Source organism: Pogoniulus pusillus, chromosome 14, assembly GCF_015220805.1.
Source record: "Pogoniulus pusillus isolate bPogPus1 chromosome 14, bPogPus1.pri, whole genome shotgun sequence".
In the NCBI taxonomy this organism is placed as follows: domain Eukaryota; kingdom Metazoa; phylum Chordata; class Aves; order Piciformes; family Lybiidae; genus Pogoniulus; species Pogoniulus pusillus.
In genome coordinates this window covers 8,212,193-8,239,703 of record NC_087277.1, presented here as the reverse complement: position 1 = coordinate 8,239,703, position 27,511 = coordinate 8,212,193, and the positions used below count along the sequence as shown (strand labels likewise).

General features: G+C 43.0%; 1 protein-coding gene across 5 annotated transcripts in view; it reads left to right on the top strand.

Moving 5' to 3' along the window:
- The window catches only part of ENPP2 (ectonucleotide pyrophosphatase/phosphodiesterase 2), a 72,568-nt gene that overhangs the window by 7,530 nt on the left and 37,527 nt on the right, over positions 1 to 27,511 (top strand). For 2 of the 5 annotated variants that reach the window (XM_064154200.1, XM_064154201.1), the window contains exons 2-8: positions 2,974 to 3,076; positions 8,349 to 8,504; positions 10,381 to 10,506; positions 12,557 to 12,617; positions 13,815 to 13,912; positions 15,656 to 15,735; positions 16,957 to 17,076. In XM_064154200.1, the coding sequence (XP_064010270.1) occupies positions 2,974 to 3,076; positions 8,349 to 8,504; positions 10,381 to 10,506; positions 12,557 to 12,617; positions 13,815 to 13,912; positions 15,656 to 15,735; positions 16,957 to 17,076 (744 nt within the window). Of the gene's footprint in view, positions 1 to 2,463; positions 2,533 to 2,572; positions 2,676 to 2,818; positions 2,876 to 2,973; positions 3,077 to 8,348; positions 8,505 to 10,380; positions 10,507 to 12,556; positions 12,618 to 13,814; positions 13,913 to 15,655; positions 15,736 to 16,956; positions 17,077 to 27,511 lie in introns of those variants that run through there. The other 3 variants (XM_064154197.1, XM_064154198.1, XM_064154199.1) reach the window with 3 other exon arrangements.

The following is a 27,511-nucleotide window of genomic DNA, read 5'->3' as shown; positions in this document are numbered from 1 at the left end:
ATGAGCAAAATGGCAATCAATTGCCAAAAAAAAAAAAGTTAATTGCCAGTGATCCTAGCAGTGAAATTTTGTCTGGAAAAAAAAATCATTAGACTGTGATTATGCTAATAAGTTCCTTGTGCATCTACGTAGTGGCTTCAAGCAGAACTCTTGTGACAAAAAGATGATTGTGCATCTGAGTATGTGGTCAGTTCAGAGCTACTGGAAAATGTGTCTTACACAACACATATGTAAGAGATTAGCAGCCCTCATCATCTATAGTTCTAAAGGATACTGTAAAAGAGCTTAATTAATTTATTTGTAACATAGGCCTGGAAAATTAAAATGAGCTCTTCTACTGATGTAAAATCGTGAGGTTTACTAGCCACAGAGAAGCTACATGAATGGAAAAATGAAACATGTATTTCCAAATCACTAGAAGTCATCCATGATGCTGTATTTTTGGGGGTTGTTTTCTTGCTTTAATTTTTCTGCTTGTCCGTTTTTAACTTATGTTGGAAATTCCTTTCAAAAGAACTGACCACCTGTGTGTTAGGAAGATATTCAGGAGCAGTGAAGGCTCAGCAACTCTGAAAATGAGCATAGATGTATTGGCTTGGACACTCAAAATTGGTCACTAGATTTGAAAAGTCAGTTGTGTTTTGTCTGTGTTGGTAAACTAAGGGTTCCAGGATGGAGGAGAGTTAGGGACTGCACATTCCCATGTTAAACCTATGAAATGAGCTTCATTAACTGAGATATATTTGCAACACTATTAAGTGTTGCAATGACTTATGACAATTTTGGTTTCCCTTCTGCTGCTGCCACACACACCTCTGTACTTGTGGTGAAGTTTAATCACGAGATATGTGTGAGGCTAAGTGAAGGTGAAGGATTTTGTAGGAACAGCTAGTAAAAATGGTGGTGATTACTTTTCTCTAGGTCTTTATGCACAGTGGTGGGGTTCTAGAAAAACATTACTTATTGCAATCTATTTAATTTTCAACCCAGGTAGTGATGAACTGATCATTAGGGAATGGGCTGCCCGGGGAGGTGGTGGAGTCGCCGTCCCTGGGGCTGTTCAAAGCAAGGTTGGACGTGGCACTTGGTGCCATGGTCTAGCCTTGAGCTCTGTGGTAAAGGGTTGGACTTGATGATCTGTGAGGTCTCTTCCAACCCTGATGATACTGTGATACTGTGATTAGAAGATAGGTCTTCACAGTCCTAGTGTGTGCAAGGGAGACAAAGATGATGTCCTAGTAGCTAAGATGTAGGTTAAGCACATTTCTCTGAGCCTTGCAGTGCAAAGATGCCACTGCACAGTGGAGTCACTTTTGTTTAAGAAACTGCATTTAAAAGCACCAGCTTCTAGTAAAGGCTAGCAGGCTGCTAGGATGTGGATAGCAAAGAAAAGGGATGTTTAGCCTCTGCCATGTAAAGCTACATGGTAGGGAAGGAGAGATATAGCAGCAGGGAAAAGGTATCTCTAAACAAAGCCCCAAACTGTATGTATTTAATATTGCAAGATTGTTTAAAGAAAACTGTGCCTCTTAATGCCAGTATAGAATACAGGACAGGTCCCTAGGGATGCTTAGTCCATCTGAGGGCTTATGAACCTTGACTCTGCCCCTTTAAATGCAATTGTTAGTAAATACTTCAATGAAAAGAGCTTTCATCAGAGGAAAAAAAAAAAAAAAACCACAGCAAATTATACTTGTAAATAATTTGCCCTGGTAAACAATATTTAAGTCGCTAATCTGAACTGTAATTCTGCTCGGTATTATAATTTGCTTTCTAAATAGCAGCATTTGGACAAGCAGCTTTCTGTTGTTGATGAAAATGGGGAAAATGTGGGGCAGAGGGAAGGTATCACTTCCCTTCCTTTCGGCAAGTCTGCCGTTGCCAGCTATTCAGATAAAACTGCTTGCGTTTCCATGGATCAGAGATCTGCACTGCTACGGGAGAACAGTGTTGAAAACCACCCCTTACTCGGAAGGTGTCTTCACTGCTTTTTTTTTTTTTGGGGGGGGACACACACACACACACGACACTCTGCTCTGCAACCTAGTTAGAAACTTCAGGAGCACCCTTGGTGAATGCGATGGGAGCCAGAGCTCCCCAAACCCACCCGTCTGTTGCAGGGTCAGCAGGCACGGCGATGTGCTCAACCCCGTGCCCCGAGCCCACCGCGCTGCGACGCATGCAAAGCTGGGCGACTTTTGGGGATGGCATTGGGATAGTTTAGTTTCACAGCCCTGAGTGAGCTTCACCCCCTTCTCGGGGAGCCAGATGGAGACGCATTTGGTTTCTCTTTTAACCATGTTACTTTTGCGAGGAGAATAAAACGAGCAGGAACAGCTATTGGCTGCAGCAACAGAAGAAAGCCCAGCTTTGCCAGAGGAAACCACATAAAAGCTTGCGTGTGTGTGTTTGGGGGGAGGGAGCAGCTAGGGATGATGCCTGGAGCTTCTTGTACTCGGAGCTGCGATTTGTGAGTGAAACATGATGAAATCACCCCCTGGACAAATCACACGAGCCTGTCAACCTCACCAGGTGGGATTACTTGTAGCTAATAGCCCGAACTCCCAGAGCGAGCAGAGCTCTGTGCTCTCTAAAAAAGAAAAGGCGGCGGCGCCGTGCGAGCTTTTCAAGAACTCCCTAGAATGGCTAAGAAGGGCTGCGTCCACTCACACCAGGTAGGGGAGGAGAGGAGCGTGTTTGCTTTTGGAGGAGGAGTAGCCCGTCGCTCCTGAAAAAGTTCCTGCAGAAAGGAGCGTTTCAGCCTCAGAAAGAGATGTTTTATTCATAAACCCCTTCTGGTTTGTGTTACTCTCCAACCGTGACGCTACCAACTGCTGCTCCAGTGATGGGAACTGCAGTGCTGGGGAGCTCCAATGTACAGAAGACCATCTTTGCCCCTTTAACCGTAGTGCTCTTAGCTTGAAAGTCCTGCTTTTTGCACAGTTTGCTTACTTTGCTGTTTTGCTTTTGCAGGTTATATCTTTATTTGCTTTTGCCTTTGGAGTAAATGTCTGCATGGGATTTACAACAAATCGATTTAGGAGATCTGAAGAATGGGATGAGGGCCCGGTCTCAGGTACAGTAACAGACGTACATTGTACATCTCAGTACTCTTATGTTATATGCTGTGGTTAGAAAGCACTTCTGCTCCGAAACAGTAGTTTGCTTGTTCCTTTTCCCTCTAGGATATAGAGAAGAATAAATACCTCACTGAGCCTGAGTCAGTTGACCTTTGGGACTCACCTATAGGTCTTCTATTTACTTAAACTTTTGCTCTGTGTGCATGTGACTCTGGAAAATCTAGCTTATTTTAGGACTGAGCACTGTCAGTCTCACAGAGACCGATCTCATCAGCTCCTACATAGCATTTGCTGTGCTTTATGCTCCGCTCAGTTTCCTTCTAGAGGCTGGGAGAAACTCCCCGATGGGTTTAAGAGTTCTGGTTTTATTTTGGTAGCTATTGAAGTGGTTCCTAGAAACTTGATGAATGCTTTCAAGAGGCACTGGTGAGAAAAGCTTTTGGGATTTCTGTGGCTGCTGAGGTCATGCTGGTTTGTGAACAGTAGACGGCAGACATCTGACAGCGGAGAGGGCCAGGGAGAGGAGAGCAGGTGTTCGTGCAGATGTGCTGTCACTGAGTCCTCTGTTTCTCTTTTGCCTCCTACTTTTTGCTTTGGAGGAGAGCAAGAACATGACACAGAAGGGACTGTTGTTTGTGTTCTGGGGCAATATAGAGTTCTGTGAGCTCAGGCGTAGTCTAAGTGGAAAAATATATAAAATGGAAAACTAGTTAAGGAGGCTTGAGTTGAGTCTCTGTTCCTTCCTTTTGTAGGAGAAAAGAAACCTGTGGGCATCGACTTAGAGCTGTAACTGAAGTGAAAGGGTCTCATTTGCCGGGCCTCTCTGTGAAGTTTAATTAATTGTTAAATTGTTTGCCATGGCCAGAGTTTGTGGTGTTCCTGATTATGTGCTTGTGTTCTTCACTGCTCTGTCTTTCACAGGAATTGGTGTCTAATCATAGCCACAATCAGGGCTGCTGATTACTGAGCATTTTAAGTAAAGAAAAGGATAGCGACTGTTGCTTTTATCTGTACACAGCAGTAAAAAGCATTTCTTTGTGCCTTTATCTTCTAGTATGTTAACCACAGGGCAGTTATGTAGTGTATGTGTCTAACAGTTGCTTGAAGGGTTTGCATTTCATGTCTTCAACACTGGACTACCAGTTGCTCTTGCTTCTGCTGGCTGGCTAGGCTTTACGGCAGGGCTGCTAGGTTGATTTATGCTGAAGTCCCAAAGCTTGGGTGTTGTTTTTTTTGCTGAAGACCCTATGGGTCTACTGAGAACCCCTCACAGCTCATAAGTATCAGCTCTGCTGAGCCAGACAGCACTGTTCAGCACTGCTGGGGCTGGGATCAGTAGCTGCATGGTGATTCCAGTAGCAGGAGGTTTAGCTTAGCATTCCAGAAGAATAGGAAGAAATACAGGTTCTCTTGCATGAAGGCAGGTGATAGGGTGCTTTTAGCAGTCTGTTGAGAATTTCCTTATGAGTCGACTTGCACCAGCACCTGGCATTGGAGTAGTTCAGTCCAAGGTGCAACAATGAGAGAAAAGTAACAGAGGGTTTTGTCCCTTCTGTGTTTATCCAGCTTGGTTACTCTATTGCAGTAAAAAAAAGAAGTGTGTCATAGCAGAGAATGAAGTATTGTATGTAGTCACATCTATCTAAGGGAGAAAGTAAAAAGCTACAATGCAGAGGTGCTTTTCTTAAGCTCTCACTTAAGGACTTGTTTAGGCTCTTCTAATTGCATGGTTTCCAAGCCCAGTGCAAGGACAGAATTAAAGAAGGATTTGTTGTGGTTTTTTTTTTAACTTCACTCTGTCTTAACTTATTTATTACCAAATTTCTTGATGTGTAGAGTTAATTACTTTGGCCTGACAAAACATTTTTACCAGCTATTACTGTATAGACCAACTTGCTATTTCTCCAGAGGTATGCCATGATTGTGAGCAAATTTCAGTTTTCATCTAGCATGGAACAGCTCTGTGAGTCAAAAATCAAGGTGGTTAGATTTCCACACATCCCCTCCAGTCCCTTGTAAATATAAGTCAAAGAAATACCATAATGCTTAGGACAACTGCCCCCCTCCTACCCTTCTTGTTCTCTTTTTACAGATACATAAACCTTCAAGCCCTTCAGATGTTTAATATTTGTACCCCCAAAAAAAAAAACCATTGAAAGAATTTTTTAACTTACTGTTTCTAAAAGACCTTAGAGAACCAAGACTCCCATTTTTTCATATCTTTGCCCTTATTTGGTTTATGAGCTTTCTACACATCGTTATAAAAGCACTCTCCTGGCCTTAGTAGTCACTTGAAACATGTGTCTGGATAATGAGAGGATGATAGCCTAAATTTTGGAAGGAGAAAGAAACACCAAAGGTTTTCTTGGTGTGTTTTTAAGTGTGTCATTAAAAATGGAGTCATATCTTACTTGTACTGGAACAGTCAGGATGCTTTTCATGGAAATTTTACTCCCTGCAATGACATTCTGCAAAACTTAAATTGAAGCTTGTAATATTATCTATCAAAACTGATGTTCCAGGTGTGTTGGTTGTGTAGGCTCCATATGGGATGCAAAATGGCAGATTCTTGCCAGGTAGAATCCTTCCTGTAATGACTATGTAAACATATATATATTGTGTAGTCCTGTGACTGAAATACTTGAGGTAAATGGATTTCATTATGTATGTATGTACTTTTAACATTGAAATCAGGAGCAGAGCAGGTATTTTGATATGGCACTTCCCAAGGTAAATAAAACTTATTTACAATAGAAATGTAAAAACCTTCATGGACTGAATCACTAATGCCCTATGCAACTACTGTTTTCAACCTAATAAGAGACAGTCCTTAGATGGTTGTTTTGAGCTTAACTGTGGGGGAGTGAGGGAGGAGGAAGGTGTGGAAAGGTATATAAAAAGGCTTACCTATTAATTAAGGAGGGGAGATTCCCCCCTGCCTGCTACACAGTCTGATTGCAGGAGCTGTAGAGGGATGCAGGAATTTAGAAAAGGGTTTTGAAAATGTGTGGGTTTCTTCTGTGCAGGATTTATTTTTGTTACTTTGAAAATCCTCACCAGGGCTGGAGCTCCTGATGCTCTACTTTCAAATGATTCTGCATGCACCAGTACCTATGCCATGGCATTGTGCACGACCTGAAAATCATGGTCTGGCTGCAAGTGCAAGGTCAAGCATGATAAACAAAGGAATGATCTTAATGCATTCACAGATCAGAGGAGTTAAACCAAGTCCTCTTTTGTGTTGCTGTGTGGAAAATGTCCTACGTTGGCTCAAGAGGTGTGACTTGAATTTGCTAAGTAATGTGGGATAATTCATCCCACTACAGTACATCTGTGGTTGCCAAGAGGAGTGAGAAAGTAACAGATACCTGGGATAAACCTTTCTCAAGTGAAATAGAAAACCCATTTGCAGTTATAAAAGCTAGAGCTGCAGGAAACCTTGGACAGCTATGTAGACCTTCTCCACATCCCAAGACATGGCCATTTATTAATGAAGTGCTTCTCACAGATCTTGGTCTGATAGGTTCTTGACAATCTCCACAAGCAGAGACTGCAGAGCCTACGAAGATTCTGATCTGAGTGTTGCCAACGTAGAAGCTTTAACTCCTTGGAACTCCAAATGGCCAAAATATTGTTGGCTTTGAAGGTTTAATTCAAAATATTAAGAATGTGCTTGGAGGACATGTACCTATAGAGCGAATTTTCACTGTGTCCATGATGTTTCTCCCTGAGCATTGCTGACCCGACTGAAAAAAAAACCCAAACACAGAAGCCAGAGGCAGACATGGTTTTTTTTCCTGCTGCCTTTCCCAGCACTCATAAGAATGTGCCTTGCTGCTGACGTGATCCATAACTGCAGCCGTGGTAGATTTGGTTTTCTCACCTGATACCTTACTGTAGGATCCATTTGCTGCCAGGTTTGCACACTGAATTGATTTATGCCAAAATCCTACCAGTTCCAGTCCAAGGGAAGTTATGGAGTTGCAGTGCTGTCAGTGGGAGTCGGTGATCCATCAGCTGCTACAGTGTCATGTCCTAACTCCCCGTTTGTCTTTTCTTCCGTCCATTCTCAGTGTCGGGATAATGACATTGTGTTTGGAACAAACACAGTTTGGAACTTTAGTCTCCCAGACTAAAGTTTTAGCTATGTAAATGAGCAAGAGAACACTCTATAAGAAAATATGAGAGCAGCTGCTTCCCAAAAAGTGCCTTTGCATCAGTCCTTTTAAAAATCATACTGCAAATCACAGTGAGATTTGCCAAAACCCAAACCGTAGCCTGAAAGAAAACAAACCCCAAGACGATTTCAAAGGCTTAATTTTAATAGGTCTCTCAAGGAACAAAAGGCATTGTGAAAATTTCCCTGGAACACCTCGGGTTTTGGAGAATAACATTATTTTATTTCATGAAATGAAATTAACAAGCATTTATTTTCCTACAAGAGAATCCTATATAGCAGTTTATATGAAGTAGGGAAAAAGAGCAGTGTCACATATCAGCTTTGACAGTAAGGGCTCTTACTAATAAATAGATTATTAATGGTTTTCAGACTGGCAGTCCTCTGGTTATACACATCAAATACATTAATTTCTTACATTCTTCTATAATTTTGGTGTTTTTTTTTTCTTTTTAATAATTTAATACTCTGTAAAAGCCACCAAAAAAGCTGTACTTCACTTCCCCGTTAATTTATGAGCATCTTACCGCTTGCTTTCATGCTTGACATTAATTTGGTGCCTTTCAATATAACAAACCAAGATCTGCTGACTGCGTGTAGATTAACTGCAGTCCTTTCCTATGCAAACTGCCCATCCAGCCATGAAGATGTCACTAGGTTTCTGAAAAGAAAGGTCTGCTCCCGAGGAATGATTGTAGCTCCTGAAATGGGGCCTTGGAGACTTCAATACATTTCTGCTAATGATCTCTTGATTGTTACAGAAGTAAAGGCAGGGCTGCTGCTTTGCAGGACGTCACAGCACTCTGCTTCCCTTTTTTTTTGTTCCTCCCCCAAAAGAGCAACCTTTTTGGAATGTGTTCCTTTGTTATTGCTGCTGTTGTGGGGTGGGATTTTTTTTGGTTGGTTTTTGAGTTTTTGGTTTTTTCTTTGTTTTCCTTTGTTTTCTTCCTTCAAGCAGCCCTTCTCCTCTCCTTGCTCCCTTCATCAGAGCAGGCAGCCAAGGTTTTGCTCATCCAAGTGGTTTCAGGGCTGAGGCACCCATCTCAGCGCTGCTGGCCTGACAGATGTTGCCCTGTTCTTCTTCCACACAGTCCTGTCCGATTCCCCCTGGATCAGTACCTCTGGCTCCTGCAAAAACAGATGCTTTGAACTTGAAGAGGCAGAGCCTCCTGGCTGCCGCTGTGACAACCTGTGCAAGAGCTACAACAGCTGCTGCTTCGACTTTGATGAGCTGTGCTTAAAGACAGGTACGATGGGGCTCCTGTCCCGCACTGCCAGGCACTGTTGACAGCTGCTTTCTACAAGCAGTCGAGACCTGCCTGGTAAACCAGTGCTCCCTGTCATAACCTGCATCTCCTCACTACCTTGCCTGCCCAGACAGGCTTGGCTCAGACCAAAATGCAGCCCTTATTTCCTTGCAAGGAGCAGCAGGCATGTGCATCTATTGCTCCTCACTGCTGGGCTCCAGCCATGGCTTCCAAGGCAGAAAAAGGCAGGGTGTAATATCTGTATTAAGTGAAGAGTAGATCTTCTGATGCTCAGTGAAAAGCAAAAATCGGTGTTCAGGCATCAGTTTGATCTAGAAGTTACAATGGAAAGAGCCGTAGTAAAGGTTGGAGCTTGGTCATTTGGTGTCAGCCAGTCTTTTTTTTTTTCTCTGAAAGCGATACCTTTGGAGAAGTGGAGCAATTCGTGCTTGCTTGTGCATTGTGGTTACTTGTGAAGGCACCTCAGGAGCTGGGAGAGCTGAAGCAACGTGGGTTCTCTCAGAGGCAGCTGCAGGTGACTGGCAGGGCTTATTACCCTTGCCCCAGACTCCGATTTCCAGATGTCAGGATGCGTATAACACACTGGTAGAAACATTTGACTTCAATTGATTGGACCCTGGGGGATGAAAACACAGCGCAGGGCTCATTTTCTTTGGGGTGTTTTTTTCATGATTTGTGGGCAAGGAAAACTTCAAAGTGTGCCATGAGTTATGTTTTACTTCTAGCATAGTGCATTTAAATTATCGTTTGTACCCATCTTCTCAAGTGTTTGCACAGTGGTCAGAGTTGACACAGGTGCCTTCTACTCTTGCCACTGAACATTTTCTTGCTTTATCAAAGACTAACACTTCCTAAGCAGCCAGAAGGGAATCATAGAGTTGTTTCACTAGGAAAAGACCTCCAAGACCAGACCCCAGTTGTCAACCTGACACCTCCATGCCCGTTAAATCACGTCACAAAGTGCAATGTTTACCTGCTTTTTGAGCACCTCTGGGGAGGGTGTCTCTATCACCTCTCTGGGTAGCCCATTCCAATGTCTGACCACTCTTTCAGTAAGGAAATACTTCCTAATATCTAATTTAAAACTCCCCTTGTGCAACTTAGAGGCCATTTCCTCTTGTTCTATTGCTTGATAGAAGTCTAATGGTTAAAACCATCAATTGCCATTGGGTGTGCCAAGCCTGAGAGTCTCGACTTCCTTAGTTCTGTTTGTAATGGTATCATTTTACTAGCTTGGTACATCCTTAGGCCCTATTCCAAAGTGTAACAGCATACTGACCCTGAGAGAGCACCCTAATTTAGACAGACCTTCAGCTCCTAATTTCATTTGCAAGATGAGAAGAGCTGCAGTGTTTTACAGTGGCTGTGCCATGCTTTTCCTTGAAGAACAACTCTTGTTCTTGGTGCTGAATCCTGTAGGTGAGGACCTGATTGGAGTAACACATAAATTTACAACCACATGCTCTCTTTTAAACTTATTTGTTAGGGATTGAACTGTGGACTCAACTATTGGAGAGAAAGAGAACGGATTGCCCACGAAACACTAGAATTCTTAGTTCGGGAGCTCACCATTTAGCAATTGAGGTCCTTCTCTTCCTGGACTTTCTCTGGCATTTAGGTTGCATAGAGCCTGGAGTACACCTGAGGGTAGCAGAAAGCATTTCTCTGTGGATCTTGCAAGACGCAGGGATCCTTTTTATTTGTGGTTGACATGCCTGCTTCGGAGATCTTGAAATCGCTACAATGGGGCGCTAAATTCTACATCCAACTTAAGTGACTTGTCAGTATTGCTTGAGTGAGTACTTTTTGGTTTGATTTTAATCTCTTGTTCTTGCTTACCTTGTGAATATTTTAGCTCGGGGCTGGGAATGCACCAAAGATCGCTGTGGAGAAACCAGGAATGAGGACAATGCTTGCCACTGCTCTGAAGACTGCTTAAGTAGAGGAGATTGTTGTACTAATTACCAAGTCGTTTGCAAAGGTGCGTCTTTGGTCTTTCTGCCTCTTATCTTTTCGAACCTGATACAAAGCAGCCCTGTGGGTAAAGAGTTTTCTTCTAAAAGCGGAACCTTCTCCTTGTTTTGCTCTGATTTTTCAGAGGAGGAGGAAGAATTGGGGAATTGCATTTGCAATTCTTTGAGCGCTAGCAGAGACGAATCCTTTCAATTTGTGAATGGTAGAAGGATGCTGTCTTTGGCTGTAGAGATACTGATAGAGAAGAAGTGGATGAAGAAGTGTTTAAAGTAAAACACAAGTGTTCAGGTGCATTTGTCTGCTTCACAGGGAAAGGAAGGATATCTAATGGTCTCAGGAGGAATGGAGCATTCCTAGATACGTTATCTGATTCGAAGAGCTCTCCCCACCCTCAGCACAAAAGCTCCCGCTGCAACTGCTTGATCTAACACCTGTAGGCTTTGTTCCCTTCTGGGAGAGGAGTTGTGAGAAGAGGAGGGCTGTAATTCACAGATGGGTGGCATGGGCTTCAGATGATCAGGCCACTTTCTAGACAAACCATGGCTGCACTGGCCTATGGGTGGATGGGCTGCGAAGGCTTCATTTTCATGCTCTACACTCATCTTCTGAACTATGTTCTACATCATGTAATGTGTTTCCCATTGGGAGCGGGTCTTCTATGCCTTGATAACGAGCTCTAAAAGTTCTGGCTGTTGTATTTCAGGTAGTTTGTGTGTTTTTTTTTCCCCTCCATCCATTAACTTTACTGGTGGAAGACTTAAGGTTTGCAAGTTTTTCTTCCACACCATTGTGGCTAACTGTGTATACTCAGTAAATGACAGTGGTCCAAACCAATACACTGAAAATGTTTCTTGGTTTATTGGTTTTTTTTTTTCCTAGTTGAGTTTTGCTGTTGGGAATCCAAATGAAATATCAATCTTCCAGCAAGCCCCATAGATTACTTTCTCCCCTTTACAAAAGAACCCCCAAGCTGCAACCAATTATATACTGGTTTTGGTACGACTTAAATACAGTTTTCAGTTCTTGCGTTTTTGGTGAGCTCCCTCTTACAAGGATCAAAACAGATGAATGTATGTCTCCAGCTTTAACATGTGTAGTCTTTGTTTAATTGGCTAACAACAAATTATCTCAGTGAGCCTGTCACTTTGACAGCAGTAAGCTTTATATGAGAACAGTGTTTCCTCTTTATTTGTTCTTTTGTCTGTCTCAGAATACTGTGTTGGTTTGGTTGTGTTTTTTTTTTTCCCCCTTGGAAATTGTCTCTCCACCTCCTGTCATGGTCAGATGGAATTGCTGCAGGACACATTTCCTGTAGATCTTTTCTATGGTGTTTTTGTGTGGGCAGGTTTTAATTTTTCTTCATTCTGATTGAACTGCAGTTCCTTTAATAGTGTCAGGTTCAGGAAGTGCACCTGATTAGTTAATAATTTGTTTTTCAGTTGACCCGTGAAAGTGCAAGTCATGAGCCACTCTATAGTAAGCATTCAGCAGCAAAAACACTGGAATAGTTGATTGCATGAAGTAGCTTTAACTAGTCCAGTTCAGAGACTATTAATACTTTTTTTGTTTTATATGTGTCTTACTCTCACCTGATCCATGAGCTGATCAGCTCTCAAACCCAGCTGCAAAGTATTTAGAGTTGTTTTTCTTCCCCGGAGTGGGTTTTGTTTTGAACCAGCTCTTGGAGACATCAGAGCTGGTGGGGAGGGAAGTGGGAATTCACAGCCAGAACCAGCACACTGAAGAAAATTAAAGTAGATGCCTATTGTGCCAAAAATGTTACCACTGTCTCTTGCAATCAATGCCACTTTTAAGTCCAGTTTTAAGATCTACTTCCAGGAGTGCTAGTTTGGATATTCATGTTGAGTAGAATGTAACCAGGTCACTCGCTTAGCTTTGTCAAAAGACCTGCTCATTGCTATGGGAAGTGTGACAGGACAGCCCATTAACTGGAGCTAAACTTGACTTTTTGGACATTTTCTGTGAAGCCTGTACCTTTGTCCACACATATATATATATATATAATTTCTGACACTCCAATGTGCATTTTCTGGTAGGAGAAACCCACTGGGTGGATGATGACTGTGAAGAGATAAAGACTCCTGAATGCCCAGCGGGGTAAGTGTTTTGTACACAACTGCAAAGGTAGCTGCAGCAAGGCCAATGGTCCCCAGCTCTGCCCTGGACTTCCAAACAGCATGTTCCTGTGCTGTCCCTGTCATGCAGGCAGAATGGCTGTGGGTTGCATGCTTTCCAGTGCTTCACCATTTGTACACTTAGGCTGATAATATTGTAGTGTACTTGTCTTTGAGTTTCTGGATGAAACCATGTATGAAATGTGGGCTTGAACTTCTGATGTTTGATCACTTGATCAAAGATAGATTTGCCTGCTCCACTTGCACGCACAGGAAAGGAAACTACACTACCTTGAAGTCAGTGGAAAAGTTTAGTTCTTTTCTGATTTCAGTAAAACTGAGGTTGAGCCACAAATGAAGACAGTTCAGGATTGTTTTTAGTTGAATTTTATTCTTCTATTGTTGTTTTCCTAAATGAAAGGATTTCCAAGTTGCAGTGGGGTGCAAGCTTGATGTAGTGAGGTATTTGAGCACATAACATTGAAAAAGTAAGCACTTTTGAAATCAGGTAGCTCACCATTATCCTTAAAAGTAAGCATCTGCTCAGATGCGTGCTGCATTGCATCTCAGTCTGTGCTATTAGGATAGTGTGGAGGAGATAGGAGTCCCTGCTCGTCCTAGTGATAGTTGTGGCTGCATGTGCCTGCAGCAGGTAACTAACTTTAAAAGCCTATCTGTGTCTGTCCAGGACACACATCTATCTTCTTAGGGTAGATGCTACTCCCAGTAGCAGTAGTAAATGAAAGTGTAATAAAATCACATGAGATGCCATCATCTTTAGTATGCAAGAATGCCAAGTGGACTTTGTGAAGAGAGACCAGCTCTCATGAGACATGGCTTGTAACTACAGATTATAGGCTAGTGTGGGTACTCTTGAACACTACTTCTTTCTCATTCTTTGACTATAAGAACTTGCACTTTTGAGCCATATGCTTTTAGATGGTCAGGGAAGATGTCTTTTATGCTGGAGCTCAGCCCTCTTGCTGACTGTGAGTGAGCATTGGATGTTAGCAGAGTAAAGATTATCCATTTGTCTTTATCTGTTAAGTAAAATAATTGCAGATGTATAGCATATACACTCACTGTACTTCAGATTTTTTGGAGTCTCAGTGAGCAAGTGGAAAGAAAAAGCCAGCACAAAACCCAAGCTGCCTTACACTCCCACTGCTTTTACTTTTAGCTTTGTTCGTCCTCCTTTGATCATCTTCTCTGTCGATGGCTTCCGTGCATCGTATATGAAGAAAGGGAGCAAGGTTATGCCTAATATTGAAAAACTGAGTGAGTACCTCTGCTTTCTTACAATAAACAAAAGACAGTCTCTTGAAGCCCAGTTGGTTTTGTTTGTTGAGCAACAGAAGTCAGCATGGAACTGGCGGGTAGAAGAGCTGCAACAGATGCAGAGCTTCTGCACCTGAAGGCCTAACGAAAATGAAGTCACCTTTTTCCACAAAAGGAGAATGGCAGAAGTCTCCTGAAGTGTGCTAGTTTGAAGCAAGCTAGAATGTTTTGGTGAAAAGAACTAGATAATTGGCTATGAAAGGTAAACATGGTTGTGTCTCTTCTCTCACAGTCTCGCTGAGAGTTCTGGGAAGAAGAAGAACATTAGATAACGTTCTCCATTTTGTTTCTCACTCTGCTTTGAGCTTCAGACCTAGCCACATCTCCTTAACCTCACTGCCACTAACCTTCCTTCTTAACCTCTTGGCTGTACCTTTATTCCTTTCTCAGGATTTGGGGTAAGGTTGAGAGGGCAAGGGGAGGTGTCGGGGTGGTTTGAGAGCCCCTCCTGGGGACTCGGGTTTCTGAGAGGGGAGTTGTGCTTCTGTATTACTTATCCTTTCTATATTTCTGTATATAACTGTATATATTGTAAATAGCTGCTTGTATATTGTGCTGCTTGTAAATAAATAGCTTCATTTATATTCCTGGAGACCTTCTGAGTTAGCTGGGGCAATTCCAGAAAGTGTGGGGGGGGGTGGGTAAGAGCCCAAACCATCTCATGAAGTTTAGGTAGTAGTAACTAGTGGCTTGAAAGCACCTCAGCTAAAGCAGCACACAGCAGTGCAGGAAGAGAGCTGCTGTTTTGAGGAATGTTGCTCAGAACCAGTGACCTTCATGTGGTTTTGTGAACAAGAAATGCATCTTCAGTACATGATAGGTATCAGGCACTCTTAAAGGTTAGTTAAGAAGTGGCCATGAAATTTGCTGCTTGATCCAGGCGTAATGAATATGTGATGACTGGCTGGGGTCAAGCCCTATTGATGAGCACTCACCTTTGGACAAGCAGGCATCCATCCAGGTGTGTGGAGTGAAAGATTCAGTGCCTATTTGATCTTTTCAGGGTGGTAACTTGTGTGTGTGCCCATACCCTTTAAATGTGTTGTGTGGTGTTTTGGGTTTTTTTTTTTGGTTGGTCGTTTTTTTGTTAACCCTGTCTGTGCTGACCCTCCTGTTTATGTAGTCACAGTATCACAGTATCATCAGGGTTGGAAGAGACCTCACAGATCATCAAGTCCAACCCTTTACCACAGAGCTCATAGTCATCTATGGTTGGACTTGATGATCTTAAAGGTCATCACTAAACTAAACGATTCTATGATCTGGAGGCTGTGGCCAAAGCCCATTGTGAAACTGCACCTTTAGTATATTTGTTACTTCAAAAACTAGCCTGTGTTTTCTTGTGTTGTATTACTTGTCAAGAGACTCCTAAGGACTTTGGAAGGAGGCTAGCTCAGGGGAGAGAACAGTCTAAGCAAACGTACCTGGTTCTGTAGCTCTCTGGCTGCACTGTTTCAGTTGTTCATTGTGAAGTGCAAAGTGTGCACGAGTGGGTTTACTACTGTCCTGTGGGAAAATCCTGCCCATTTAAAGCAGCAGAATGTTCATTTAAATTGGTTAAAATTTAACCAGTTTTTGGAGCATTTAGAGTCACAGCAAATGACTTCCTCTGTTTTTATTTTCCCTGTCTGAGAGCTTCACTTCCTAATGTTTGCATTCACTGTTGATTCTTTTTTTTTTCAGGGTCTTGTGGAACACATTCTCCTTACATGAGACCTGTCTACCCTACAAAAACCTTCCCCAATTTGTACACCCTTGCTACTGTAAGTTCCTGGGAAGGCTTTTTGGTGATGAAACGTTGCACTACAGTAGAAATATAGGTTGTGGGAAGTAAGATTTCTTTTCAAATTTGGTGTTCTTTTTTTTAACAAAACAGCCTCACTGTCAATCATTTTCAGCTTTCATTTATGTATTTTCTCAGTAGTTTGGAGTTCTGAGATACACTTCATCTCACCATTCTACACTGTTACAGCTTCTCTGTACTTTCTTATGTCTGCTTTTACAGTAATTTGTACTGCTGTGTAATTACAGGTCACATTTTTTTTTCTAGGGGGAATAAAACCACCCCTGCCCAGAATACAACCAGCAGTTGTTCCTTCCTCAGAGTAGCTGAAGTCATTGGGGCTGGCTTAGCAGCTAACTTACAATTTACAGCTGCTTAGTGTGTCTGGATGCTGTGTTTGCCCTACAGTAAAACAAACCATCACCTCTGCACTCTAGTGGCATGGCTGGTGGCCAGGCTCTCTCTCCCCACCCTGGCATGCAGATGCTTCTGTGTGACCATGACAATGTTCTCAAATTTGGGCTAAGTGGCTCCTTATTGGCAGACACATTTTTCCCCCCCCCTCCCCTTCCTCTCTTTCCTGTAGCCTCTGTACACATGTTAAATAGGAAGAGAGGGAATGGAGAAACAGACTAGCTGGAGATAAGAGGGGGCTAAGAGAAAGGGACAAGAACAGAAGCTTCTTAAATTGCCTATGTATCACAACTTGTCCAGCAGTAAAGCTATGACTTTGGCTGATTTGCCTTATTTTTTTTTCCTTGTTAAAACCCTCTTGTCTCACAGAGGCTCTGGTGAAGATAAAGCACAAAATCTAAGTGCTAAGTGTTACTCTTGCAACCAGAGAATGAATTACTGTTGCTAGAAAGGCAGTTCATGAAGAGGAACTGAAAGTTCAAATCAATCTTCTTTTCATAAATCTTTGCTTACTTTAGATGGCCTCAAACTAAAATTTAGCCAGTGTGAGAGTACCTTCAAGTATCAAGTAACAGGAGCCTTCATGCTTTTTAGCACAGTTTGGTTGTCATCTACTGCTTTCATTACTACAGCTGGTTTTAACGGGCTTCTCTTTAAGTTAAAACCTTCTCTGGTCTGCTGTTAAAGGTATCTATCGTAAAGTTACTTAGTGGTATCTGCAGATAGCTGTGAAGAGCTGAATTTGTGTGCAGTGGGATTTTACTAATTAGTTTGCTTCTGCACAAAGGGACTCTATCCTGAATCACATGGAATCGTTGGCAATTCGATGTATGACCCAGTGTTTGATGCCAGCTTCAGTCTTCGAGGGCGAGAGAAATTCAATCACAGATGGTGGGGAGGTCAACCAGTAAGTTTCATATTCCCTCCCTCTTCCCTCCTCCATCTCTTCCCCTCCCCCTGTGCTGTGGAACATAGCCAACAATAATAATTTAAAGAAAAAAAAGGCATCTGTGAACAATTTGTACCCAATTTCCCCCACCCTCCCCTGCCCTGGCTGGCCCTGTGTCTATCAATTTAATGTTACATTTGGAGTTGGCTTTTGCTTTTCAGAATAATAAAGCCATTGATTATGGGAAGGTGCTTGTGTTGATAAGTATAAATTAGATGTGGTTAGGAAAAAAAAATACCTCATTTCAGTCAACAGGTTTAACACTGTATTTTCTTCTCTGTGGCATAATGTTTCCTTTTCATTATGGGTTTAGGTCCTCATCCTAGTAATATTCTTGTGGCTGTTTCAGTATTAATGTTCTGTCAACACAGCATGGCACAACTCCATAATTATTATTTGTTATGCCCACAAGTGATGGCTGTTACCTGACTTGCAGCAGAGGCTGTAGAAGGTTGTGACTTAATTTCTGCCTTGAGGACAGCAGCAGGGGCTGAAGTAGGGCCTTTTTCTCAGATTAGCATTGGCTTCTGGTTTCTCCTGCTCTGAATCCTTATTGTAGGCAAGGAAGTGGCCTCTTTTGAAGCATCCTCTGTTACTCCAATCAGGAAGGTCCCCTTGCTTCTGCTACCCCTATTACTGCATGCTGTGGTCACTTGCTTTGCCAACAAAAGTGGTCTTAAATTTAACTAGTATGTTTTGTGTGCAAGCAGCAAAGGTGCATGCATGTCTCATTGCACTTGTTGCTTAGTCTAAAAGCTCCCTGAGGAGTCTGACTGGTTAACCCCACAGAAGAGTGAGGTGATAGAGATGGAGAAATTGAAAGAGGTCTGGGAACACAGGAATGTGTCGTTGCTGTTTGCTAAAGTGATCAGTGCCATCCCCTAAATCTCTTAAGATGGAAATATCCCTAGAGACTGCAGGAAGTAACTCAGATGGTTTTAGGCTTAGCAAGCACATGTGTTACTTGTCTGCATGTGGTTTTAGTCTGCAGCAAATGCAAGACAAGATAATTTGGAGCTGCAGGCAGATGTGTCTTGGCTGTAGCTGAGCCACAGTGAGTGCTCTTGCAAGATTGGTCAGTGAATGTAGGCACTCCTTTGCCCAGCTATGACCTGAATTAGCTTTTAACACAGCTTACATAGAGAGGTGAGAGTGAGGAATGTCTAGCTATTATCCTACTACATGTAAGCAAAGAACCAGGTTCAAAACCAGGAGCAGTGAAAAGGCAGCAGCAAGTAACCCTTTCCTTTCTCTCAGCTACACCCAGCACTAGACGGCTGTCAATATGTGTCTGCTGCAGTCAGGTATTGCAGACAATATTGTGGCTTAACTGCAGTGTGACAACTTGTTAAGCAACTGTAATTTAATTATACATTGCAAACTTAACTGTGCATTTTACCTTAATCACAACTAGGTAACAGTTAGTGGGGACCTAGCTGTTTGGGACTGTATTTCTAAAGTACACTGTAAGCTATAAATACTTCATCACCTGCTGAATTGAGTAAAGAACATTGGTAATTCCCACACCCACCATTAGAAAAGCCTCTGCTGCCTCAGAGAATTGTGTATGTTTTTTTTTCCCCTGGATTTTAATTAAGGATCATGAAAAATGTCAGCTGAGAAGAGTTCAAGGAAGTTGCACAACAGTGGGTGACCATAGGCTGGATGAAATCCTCATAGGATGGGCAGAGTGTTGCATACACAAATAAGGATGATAAAACAAACCAGCTGATCTGCTGAAGTGTTAAAAAGGAAAACCACACAAACAGAGGAATAAATTGGAAAAGCCTTGGTACAATTGGACACAAATACATACAGGAAGGACTATAGCTCCTTCTCCACACACTTAAACTTACAAGCTTCCCTACTATTAACAAACCTGATTGAGTGGGCATAGTAGCTGGGTTAATGAGGTGGTATGTAATATGTAACATAAATGATGCTCTCTGTGCAGATGGAAGAAATGTACATTTTGTAACAGAATTGCACATTTTTATAAGAAAAAACTATCACTCACCTATATATGGATTAGATTCAGTCCATTTCTACCTCTTTTTAAATCATTTTCTCCAAATATCACATAGACATATACTTCCAAAACAGTTGTCTTTTAATAAAGACAAGACAGTAGACTTAAGAGAGATTGAAGGGAAGTCTGGCCTGCATATCACACAAATCTGGTCTGTCATATTGCAGATTCATCTGCTGCTTTTGAGAACTTGGGTCTCAAGCTGGAGGAGTCAAAGCACTGCAGTGTGGGATTTGGTTTGCACAGAGTTGGAAGATACTGTTAGTTTTCCACCTGAGAAACTGTTTCTGGGACCCTCAGCATCATATTGTAGTTAAAATATATTCTCTTCAGGCAGTTTTTAGTGCTGATAACTTCTGAAGTAACTTTGTTGCTCCTGGCAACTGGCTTATTGTGTATGGCTTTGCTAAAATGTGAGGGGTTGCCATTGTTTGTTTGCTTTTCCTTTTTAATTCCTTGTTCTCATACTCAGCATCTTGCTGGGAAACAGAGAGATTAGCATGGACATCAGTGGAATTTGATGGGTAGCTGAGAGTTTCTACACCAGGTATTATGAGAGATTAATTTTAATAGCATTAGGTAAAGAAGAAAGAGGGAAAAGGTAGCTTGGAAGTGTTTTGAGGTGGTGTAACTGGTTGTGGGACTCCCTGAAATCCAGTCTGATTTAACACACAACTTTGATTTATATTATAACCTCAAAGCCACCTTGTATTCAAAACAAAAGTATTTGACAGGAAACAGCTGCAAAACCACTCCTTGTGCTGCTACAGCATCTGACAGAAATGGTGAGCATCAGTGCCCGTGCTCCCCAGGGGGAAACTATTTTTCATGATACTGAGACTTTGTTTTCATCCTCAGTAACTTTAAGCACTTTAAGCAAAGTCCAGCTGGCTTTAGCTTGCGTTAAGCAGTAGTTTTCCATGTCTTGATTTGCTGTTCTGAGCCTAAGCTTACAGTATAGACAATATGTTGCTTGTTTTGGTGACCTTTCATGATCCTTAGAAATAATCCATTGGCCTCCCCAAGGTCAGAAGACAACAGGTGTAAAACTGCCAGTTTGTGGTTAATTCAACCCAGCTTGTATTTGAGTCTGGCTACAGAGATGCTTCTCCTATCAGAAATACCTTAATTAAGAAAGCATTTAATTTTTTTAAGTGCACCTTGCATGAAACTTCAAATTTCACTCTTGGCCTTTTAAAGAAAATACAATGCTCAAAAAGGACCCAGCTTGAGGTGCTGAGATAGTCTTTTAAAAGGGTCATGACATTCCTAGTGTGTCCTGAAGATATCTTTACAGTTTGCACACTGTGCCTGTACCCAGTAGCCATCACCACCATGCATCCTAACTGGATATTCCTGCTCTTCCCTAAATTCCATGTTCTAGATGGATGTTTGGGATAAATCAGTTTTGCTCTGCTGTTGAGTGGAACTCAGATGATTTTGACTATCTAGTGATTACGGAAAGAACTTGCTTTCATTTGTTTGCCTAGTCAGGATAGTTACATTTGAGGAGCCCAGGTTCTGCAGAAGGCTGTCATCTGCCTTTTTGGCCTGAACAAGTTTTGCAAGCCCTTTATAGATTGATGGAGGAAGCAGAAGGAAGCATGTCTGTAACTCTCTTTTTATATGTATTTCTTCTGGTCTATCTTGAGCTATGAAAAAGCATCAGGGCTCTTTGGGTATGTCTGTACTAGACTTCTTGTACCGTGGACAAGAAGCCAATGCTTGGTTGTCAAGCATGTGATGTCATTTGTGTGCTGTTGAAGGGCAAGGAGTGTGGAAGGGGCTACTCCACTTTTTACCTTGTTGGCAGGATGAACAGCAAATGCTGGAGGGGTATGATATTTCCCACCCCTCTGGTATTAATTCCGCATGCTTGCACCAGTCTGGTAGATGTTTCTTTACCTGAGAAATGCTGATGTCCTCTTTCCCACCTTTGTATCTGTTGGGAAGTGATTTCCCATTCATGCATTACCAGCTCTTGGCTGCAGTGGGTGTATATATGCTTCCTCTGCTCTTGACACACATCTCCTTCCCTGGCTGGCGAGCGGGAGCATGTTTGCGCAATTTGGCAGAAGAATCCAGCTTCAGAGCTGTCCCTCCCATTAGCCTTGGTCTGAGATGTGCTGCTGCTGGTCCTTTCTTAGTGCAACAAACACAAGGCGGCCTTCTCAGAGTTATGAGGTCATGTTTATTGATTGAAGCTTGAAAGTAGGGAGTTGCCTCACTCTCTGTGAGGGTTTTCAGAGACAGTTCAGCAGCCAAATTGATTAGCTCTGGATGTAACATCTGTGTAAATGTCTCTAGCACAAGAAGGGAGAGCTTAAGACTTTCATGTTCCACATGGCATTGCCACCTAACCTACCAGCCTGTCTGATTTTATCATAGAATGTTAGGGGCTGGAAGGGGCCTTAAAAGATCATAGAATCAACCAGGTTGGAAGAGACCTCCAAGATCATCCAGCCCAACTTATCATAGAGCCTTATCCAGTCAATCAGACCATGGCACTAAGTGCCTCATCCAGGCTTTTCTTGAACACCTCCCTGGGCAGCCCATTCCAATGCCAATCACTCTCTCTGGCAACAACTTCCTCCTAACATCCAGCCTAGACTCCTCCCAACACAACTTGAGACTGTGTCCCCTTGTTCTGTTGCTGGTTGCCTGGCAGAAGAGACCTGGCTACCTCCCTTCAGGTAGTTGTAGACAGCAATGAGGTCACCCCTGGGCCTCCTCTTCTCCAGGCTGCACAACCCCAGCTCCCTCAGCCTCTCTAATAGGGTTTGTGGTCCATCTAGTCCAACCTCCCTGCCAGAGCAGGTTCACCTAGACCAGTTCATATAGGAATGTGTCCAAGCAGGTTTTGAATATCTCCAGAGAGGGAGACTCCACTACTGCCTGAGCAGCCTGTTCCAGTGTTCTGTCACCCTCACAGGGAAAAAAATCCTCCTTGTGTTTAAATGAAACTTCCTATGCCTCAGCTTCTGCCCATTGCCCCTTGCCCTGTCATCAGGCATCACCCAGAAAAGCCTGGCTCCATCCTCCTGTAAATAAAGAACTGTAATCGTTCAACACGGAGGCTACAACAATGACTGCTTACAGAGTGCATTTCATGTGCATCTGGAAAAGCCTGTATATTATTTCTTGAGACATTCACTGGTGTGCCAGGGTTGACTCTTTTGAGTCCATAATTTAACAGCTCTTCTTTAAACTGGAAAAGTTGGATATTCTTTGATCCCTATGATATGAAGTCAGTGGTTAATCTTTGGGTTTATTTTAAGTCATTCCCTTCCTCTCAGCTTGACAGGTGGTTGGCAGTACAAGAGAGGCTTGTCCTATATGCAAACCAGGGGTGCTCATCTGACTTAAACTAGTGACTACAAAATTCTAACATACTAACAGTTAAAACCTATTCACATATGACAAATGCATTACATAAGCTCACAAATGGTGCTGACCTCACAAGGCCTAACAGCCAGCTTTATGATAAGTGACCTGAACAGATGTCATCAGCCATGGAGCACATTTACATGCTGAGTGCTGGAACATCTAGGATTAGTTTTAAGGCTGTGACTCTAACCAACAGAGGAAATGGAACAATAACCCTTATTCACTTCTACTAGTAGTTATTTTCTATGGACAAGGTTGAGAGGGCATCAGATAATTTTTTTTTTCCTGTCCTACATTCCCTGACAACCTACTCATGTTAGTCTGCAAGAAGTGTGACTTGTCTACCTTGGAAGAAAATTTAAAGGCTGTGAGACATGGTGATGAGGCTGCAGAAAATCTGCCATGCTCTTCTGCTGGAGTTACTATCCTATGGCTGAGGATAGTAAGGAGAATTTTATGCTCCTATCGGCTGATCCAGTCTGCTGTCTAATTTTACCTAGCTAGTAAAAGGGTCTGGCTCTCTGTGGTAGAGATTGCTACCACTAGATTCATCAGCAATAACTGCTCCAACTCTAAAATACACTGGAAGTTCAATTTAAACCTTGTTCAGTGCAGATAGAAATTCTTCCACCTAGATAACTTGGCATGAGCCAACAATGTGCACTTGCAGCTGAGAAAGCCAGCTGGGCTGCAACAAAACAAATGTGACCAGCAGGATGGGGGGAGGAGATTCTACCCCTCTGCTCTGCTCTTGTGAGCCACTCACCTGGAATACTGCATCCAGTTCTGGTGCCCCCAGCATAAGAAGGACATCAAACTGCTGGTGTGCATCCAGAGGAGGGCCATGAAGATGATCAGAGGGCTGGAGCACCTCCTCTATGAGGACAGACTACAAGAAATGGGGCTGTTCAACCTGGAGAAAAGGGGATTCTAAGGACACCTTAGAGGAGCCTTCCAGTACCTAAAGGGAGCCTACGAGAAAGCCAGGAAGGGACTTTTTACAAGAGCTTGTTGTAATAGGAGTGGGAATGGATCCAAACTTAGATTTATACCATCCTCAAAAAGAAGTTCTTTACATTAAGGGTGGTGAGATACTGGGTCAGGTTGCCCGGAGAGGTTCTGGATCTTCCCTCTCTGTAGGTGGTCAAGACCAGGTTGGATAAGGCCTTGAGCAACCTGATTTAGTGAAAGATGTCTCTGCCCCTGATAGGCAGTTTGGAACTGGATGGTCTTTAAAGACTTTTCCAACCCAAACTACTCTGTGCTGCTTCCCTGTATCCTTAAAGACATCTCTGGAAATGTGTTGTTATGAGTAGCACCTTTTAGGTATGATGTTGGATAGTGTTGTATTTTCTTATTTTGCTTTTAATAAACCAAAAGCTTAAAAAACAGGATGGGGAAGATCTAGTAGTGTTTTGTTGTAACCTTGAGTTGAACCAGGCTCTTCTTGGCATTCAAACTCAGTTCTCCAGCGTTACTGTCAGATCAATAGGTCATAGTCTTCATCCTCTTAGCTGTTTAGCTTATTCCAAGTGCAGCAGACTCATATCCTCATCCAAACAGCTAATGCCAGTGTAAATGACTGCATTCAAGAAGGGGAAGAAAGGAGGGTGCAGTTTTTCCCTGTCTGAAGCCAGTCTGATTGCCTTACTGGTCACTTAGGAGTGTGCAACTAGAAGCAGTATCCATTTACTTGCATTGCTCGTGGTAGAGAAAGGTGTTCACACCGTCTTCACATGCTATTCATGAAGCTCACTCTGTGCTTGACAGGAGTAAAAAATAGCTGCCACCTTCTTGCAGGCATGCTGGGTACTTTGGCAATGTATGTAAGGCTTACTTATTAATCTGTCAAGATGACTACTGTTTTACTTGCTTGGCCAGAGAGAGACTGTCTTTTGGCACATGTTTAAAATCATTACCTAAAATAGGTCATGGGTGATTTCAGCAGTGCTAACAGGCAGGAGCAGTGGAGGACAGCTTCAGCTGCCGAGGGTGGAACTTGACTGCTCTGATTTGGTCAACCAGGCAGGCTGGACCACTCGGATCTGTGCAAGCCAAAGCTCTAGAAAGTTGAACTGGAGTTAACAGATGGTGAAATACTGAGTTCCCTGGCCTTAGTTTGTTGGTACCTTCCCAAAGATATCTGCAAAATATTTAAACTTTGCTGGAACACAAACATGTTCAAAGAAAAACAAATCTACTGCAGCTCTGCAGGAACAATGGTTTTCCAAGTGCAGCAAGCCCAAAGAGCATAACAGCAGTAGAGCTGACACTCCTTGTGCTGAATTTGTATTTGACCCCATTTCTCTGCCCTGACAGAGTTCTACTCCAGATATAAACCTACAAAGAAAAAGCAATTGCTTTAAATGTGAGCCCTTTTTCACCTGGGAGGCCCATAAACTGCTAAAGAATGTGGCTCCTGCCTTAGTTAGAGCTCCATCCTGCACCCTGCTTCTATAGCCTTTGCTGGTTTATATGTCACAAATGAGCTTGTGGATGCACCCTTGCATTGCAGCCACACCTCCACTACATCTGGGCTCACTGATGCGATTAGTGGACTGTAGGCACACTTACACATCAATTCTGTTTACCTGCATGCTTCTGTCCTGTCCTTTCAGAGCTAATATTCTGTGAAAAACACTATCTCTGTTATTCAACAACTCAAAGCCAAATCCCAATATAAATTCAAAGACCTTTTTTTGATGACTTACTCTGCAGCCTCATCATCTTCTCATTGTCATCGTGCAACCCCCAGTGCTAGCATAAGACGGGGGCTTCAGAGGCTGGAGGAATTGCTTGGAGGACTCCCTGTTTGGTAGAAGATTCAGCACAGATTAATATAAACCAACTCTAAAATAAGACTTTTGAGGAGAAGCCCTGGAGAACAGAATAGGATGGGATGCATGTGTGTGGACATTCTGTTGCTTACTCTTGCTGCATTCGTTCAGTAAACCATGATTTCTGCAGTTGCCTTGGATGCATTCTTCCCTGAAAAAGAGGATGCATTAACAAAAAGAGTACAATGAAAACAAATGAACTCTCATAGCTGTGTTTCTACTTTAACTGGAATGAGTCCAGTAAGCAATGGATGAGCAAAAGATGAGAGATAAGTGATAGGACAAGGAGCAATCGGTCTAAGTTGCAGCACAAGAGGTTCCACCTCAATACAGGGGGACCTTCTTTACTGTAAGGGTCACAGAGCACTGGAAAAGGTTCTCCATAGAGCTTGCAGAGTCTCCTTCTCTGGAGGCTTTCAAGGCCTTCCTGGATGTGTTCCTCTGTGATGTGTGCTAGATTGTGTGATCCTGCTTTATCGGGGGGCTTGGACTCAATGATCTAGTTCTGGGCTCCTCAATTCAAGAGATATTTTGAGGTACTCGAATGTATCTAGAGAAGGGTGATGAAGCTGGTGAGAGGCCTGGAACACAGCTCTATGAAGAGAGGCTGAGGGAGCTGGGGGTGTTTAGCCTGGAGAAGAGGAGTCTCAGAGGTGATCTCATTGCTGTCTACAACTACCTGAAGGGAGGCTGTAGCTAGGTGGAGTTGGTCTCTTCTCCCAGGCACCCAGCAAAAGAACAAGGGGACACAGTCTCAAGTTGTGCTGGGAGAGGTGTAGGCTGGATGTAGGAGGAAGTTCTTCACAGAGAGAGTGATTTCCCCTTGGAATGGGCTGTCCAGGGAAGTGGTGGAGTCACTGTCCCTGGAAGTGTTCAAGAAAAGCCTGAATGAGGCACTTAGTGCTATGGTCTAGTTGATTGGCTAGGGCTGGGTGCTAGGTTGGACTGGATGATGTTGGAGGTCTCCTCCAACCTGGTCGATTCTATGATCTCTTTGGGTCCCTTCCAACCCCTAACACCCTGTGAACCAAGGCTACTCTTGCTCAAAAAGGAATTGAGGGGAATATCATGAATGTTGTATAGAAACTGGAAGGGAAAGCACCAATAACCTTTTTTCAAAGTACAAGAACACTATCTTAACCCTAGTGAAGCTGGCAGGCATAAAGCAAACAAATACAAACCCACACTCATACAGTGTGTGGCTACATCTGTGGACCTTTGTGCTGCAAACTGATTTATAGGCAGAAAAAAAAGAAGTTTGAAGGACTGGAAAACAGAATTTGGAAAATTCATGGAGGTTGTTGCTACCATTTCCAGCAATCACCACTTCAGGTGATCTCAAAAAAGTTCTCCAACACCTATAGAGGAAGGTGTCCCTCCCTGCTTTCCTTGTATCCCTGCTCACTCCTCTATGCTCTTTGATGTGTACTCTTTCTAAACACATTTTTGTTGTTGATGGCTCCTAGGGGTGGGATATGGAAAAAGGCATTTATGCAGACACTAATTAGCCTTAAGCCATGTTCTTTCCTAGCTGATTACCCTCCAAAAGTTGCAACAATGCTCAGGTGAGTAATGGCTGATTTTTTGGAAAGTAAGTGGAACACTCTCCATCATTTATCAGCAGTCCTGGCTCACTGGAGAGGTCCCTGAAGACTGGAAGCTGGCCAATGTGATTCCCATACACAAGAAGGGTCGTAAGGAGGAGCCAGAAAACTACAGACCTGTGAGCCTGACCTCAGTGCCAGGCAAGGTGATGGAACAGGTCATCTTGGGTGCCATCACAAAGCACCTACAGGATAGCCAAGGGATCAGGCCCAGCCAGCATGGGTTTAGGAAGGGCAGGTCCTGCCTCACCAACCTGATCTCCTTTTATGATCAGGTTACCCGCCTGGTGAATGTGGGGAAGGCTGTGGATGTAGTCTACTTGGACTTCAGCAAAGCCTTTGACACTGTCTGCCACAAGAAGCTCCTAGCCAAGCTGGCAGCTCATGGTTTGGACAGATTCACTCTGTGCTGGATCAAGAACTGGCTGGATGGCAGAGCTCAGAGAGTGGTGGTGAATGGTGCCACGTCCAGTTGGCAGCCAGTCACAAGTGGTGTTCCCCAGGGATCAGTGCTGGGCCCAGTCCTGTTCAATATC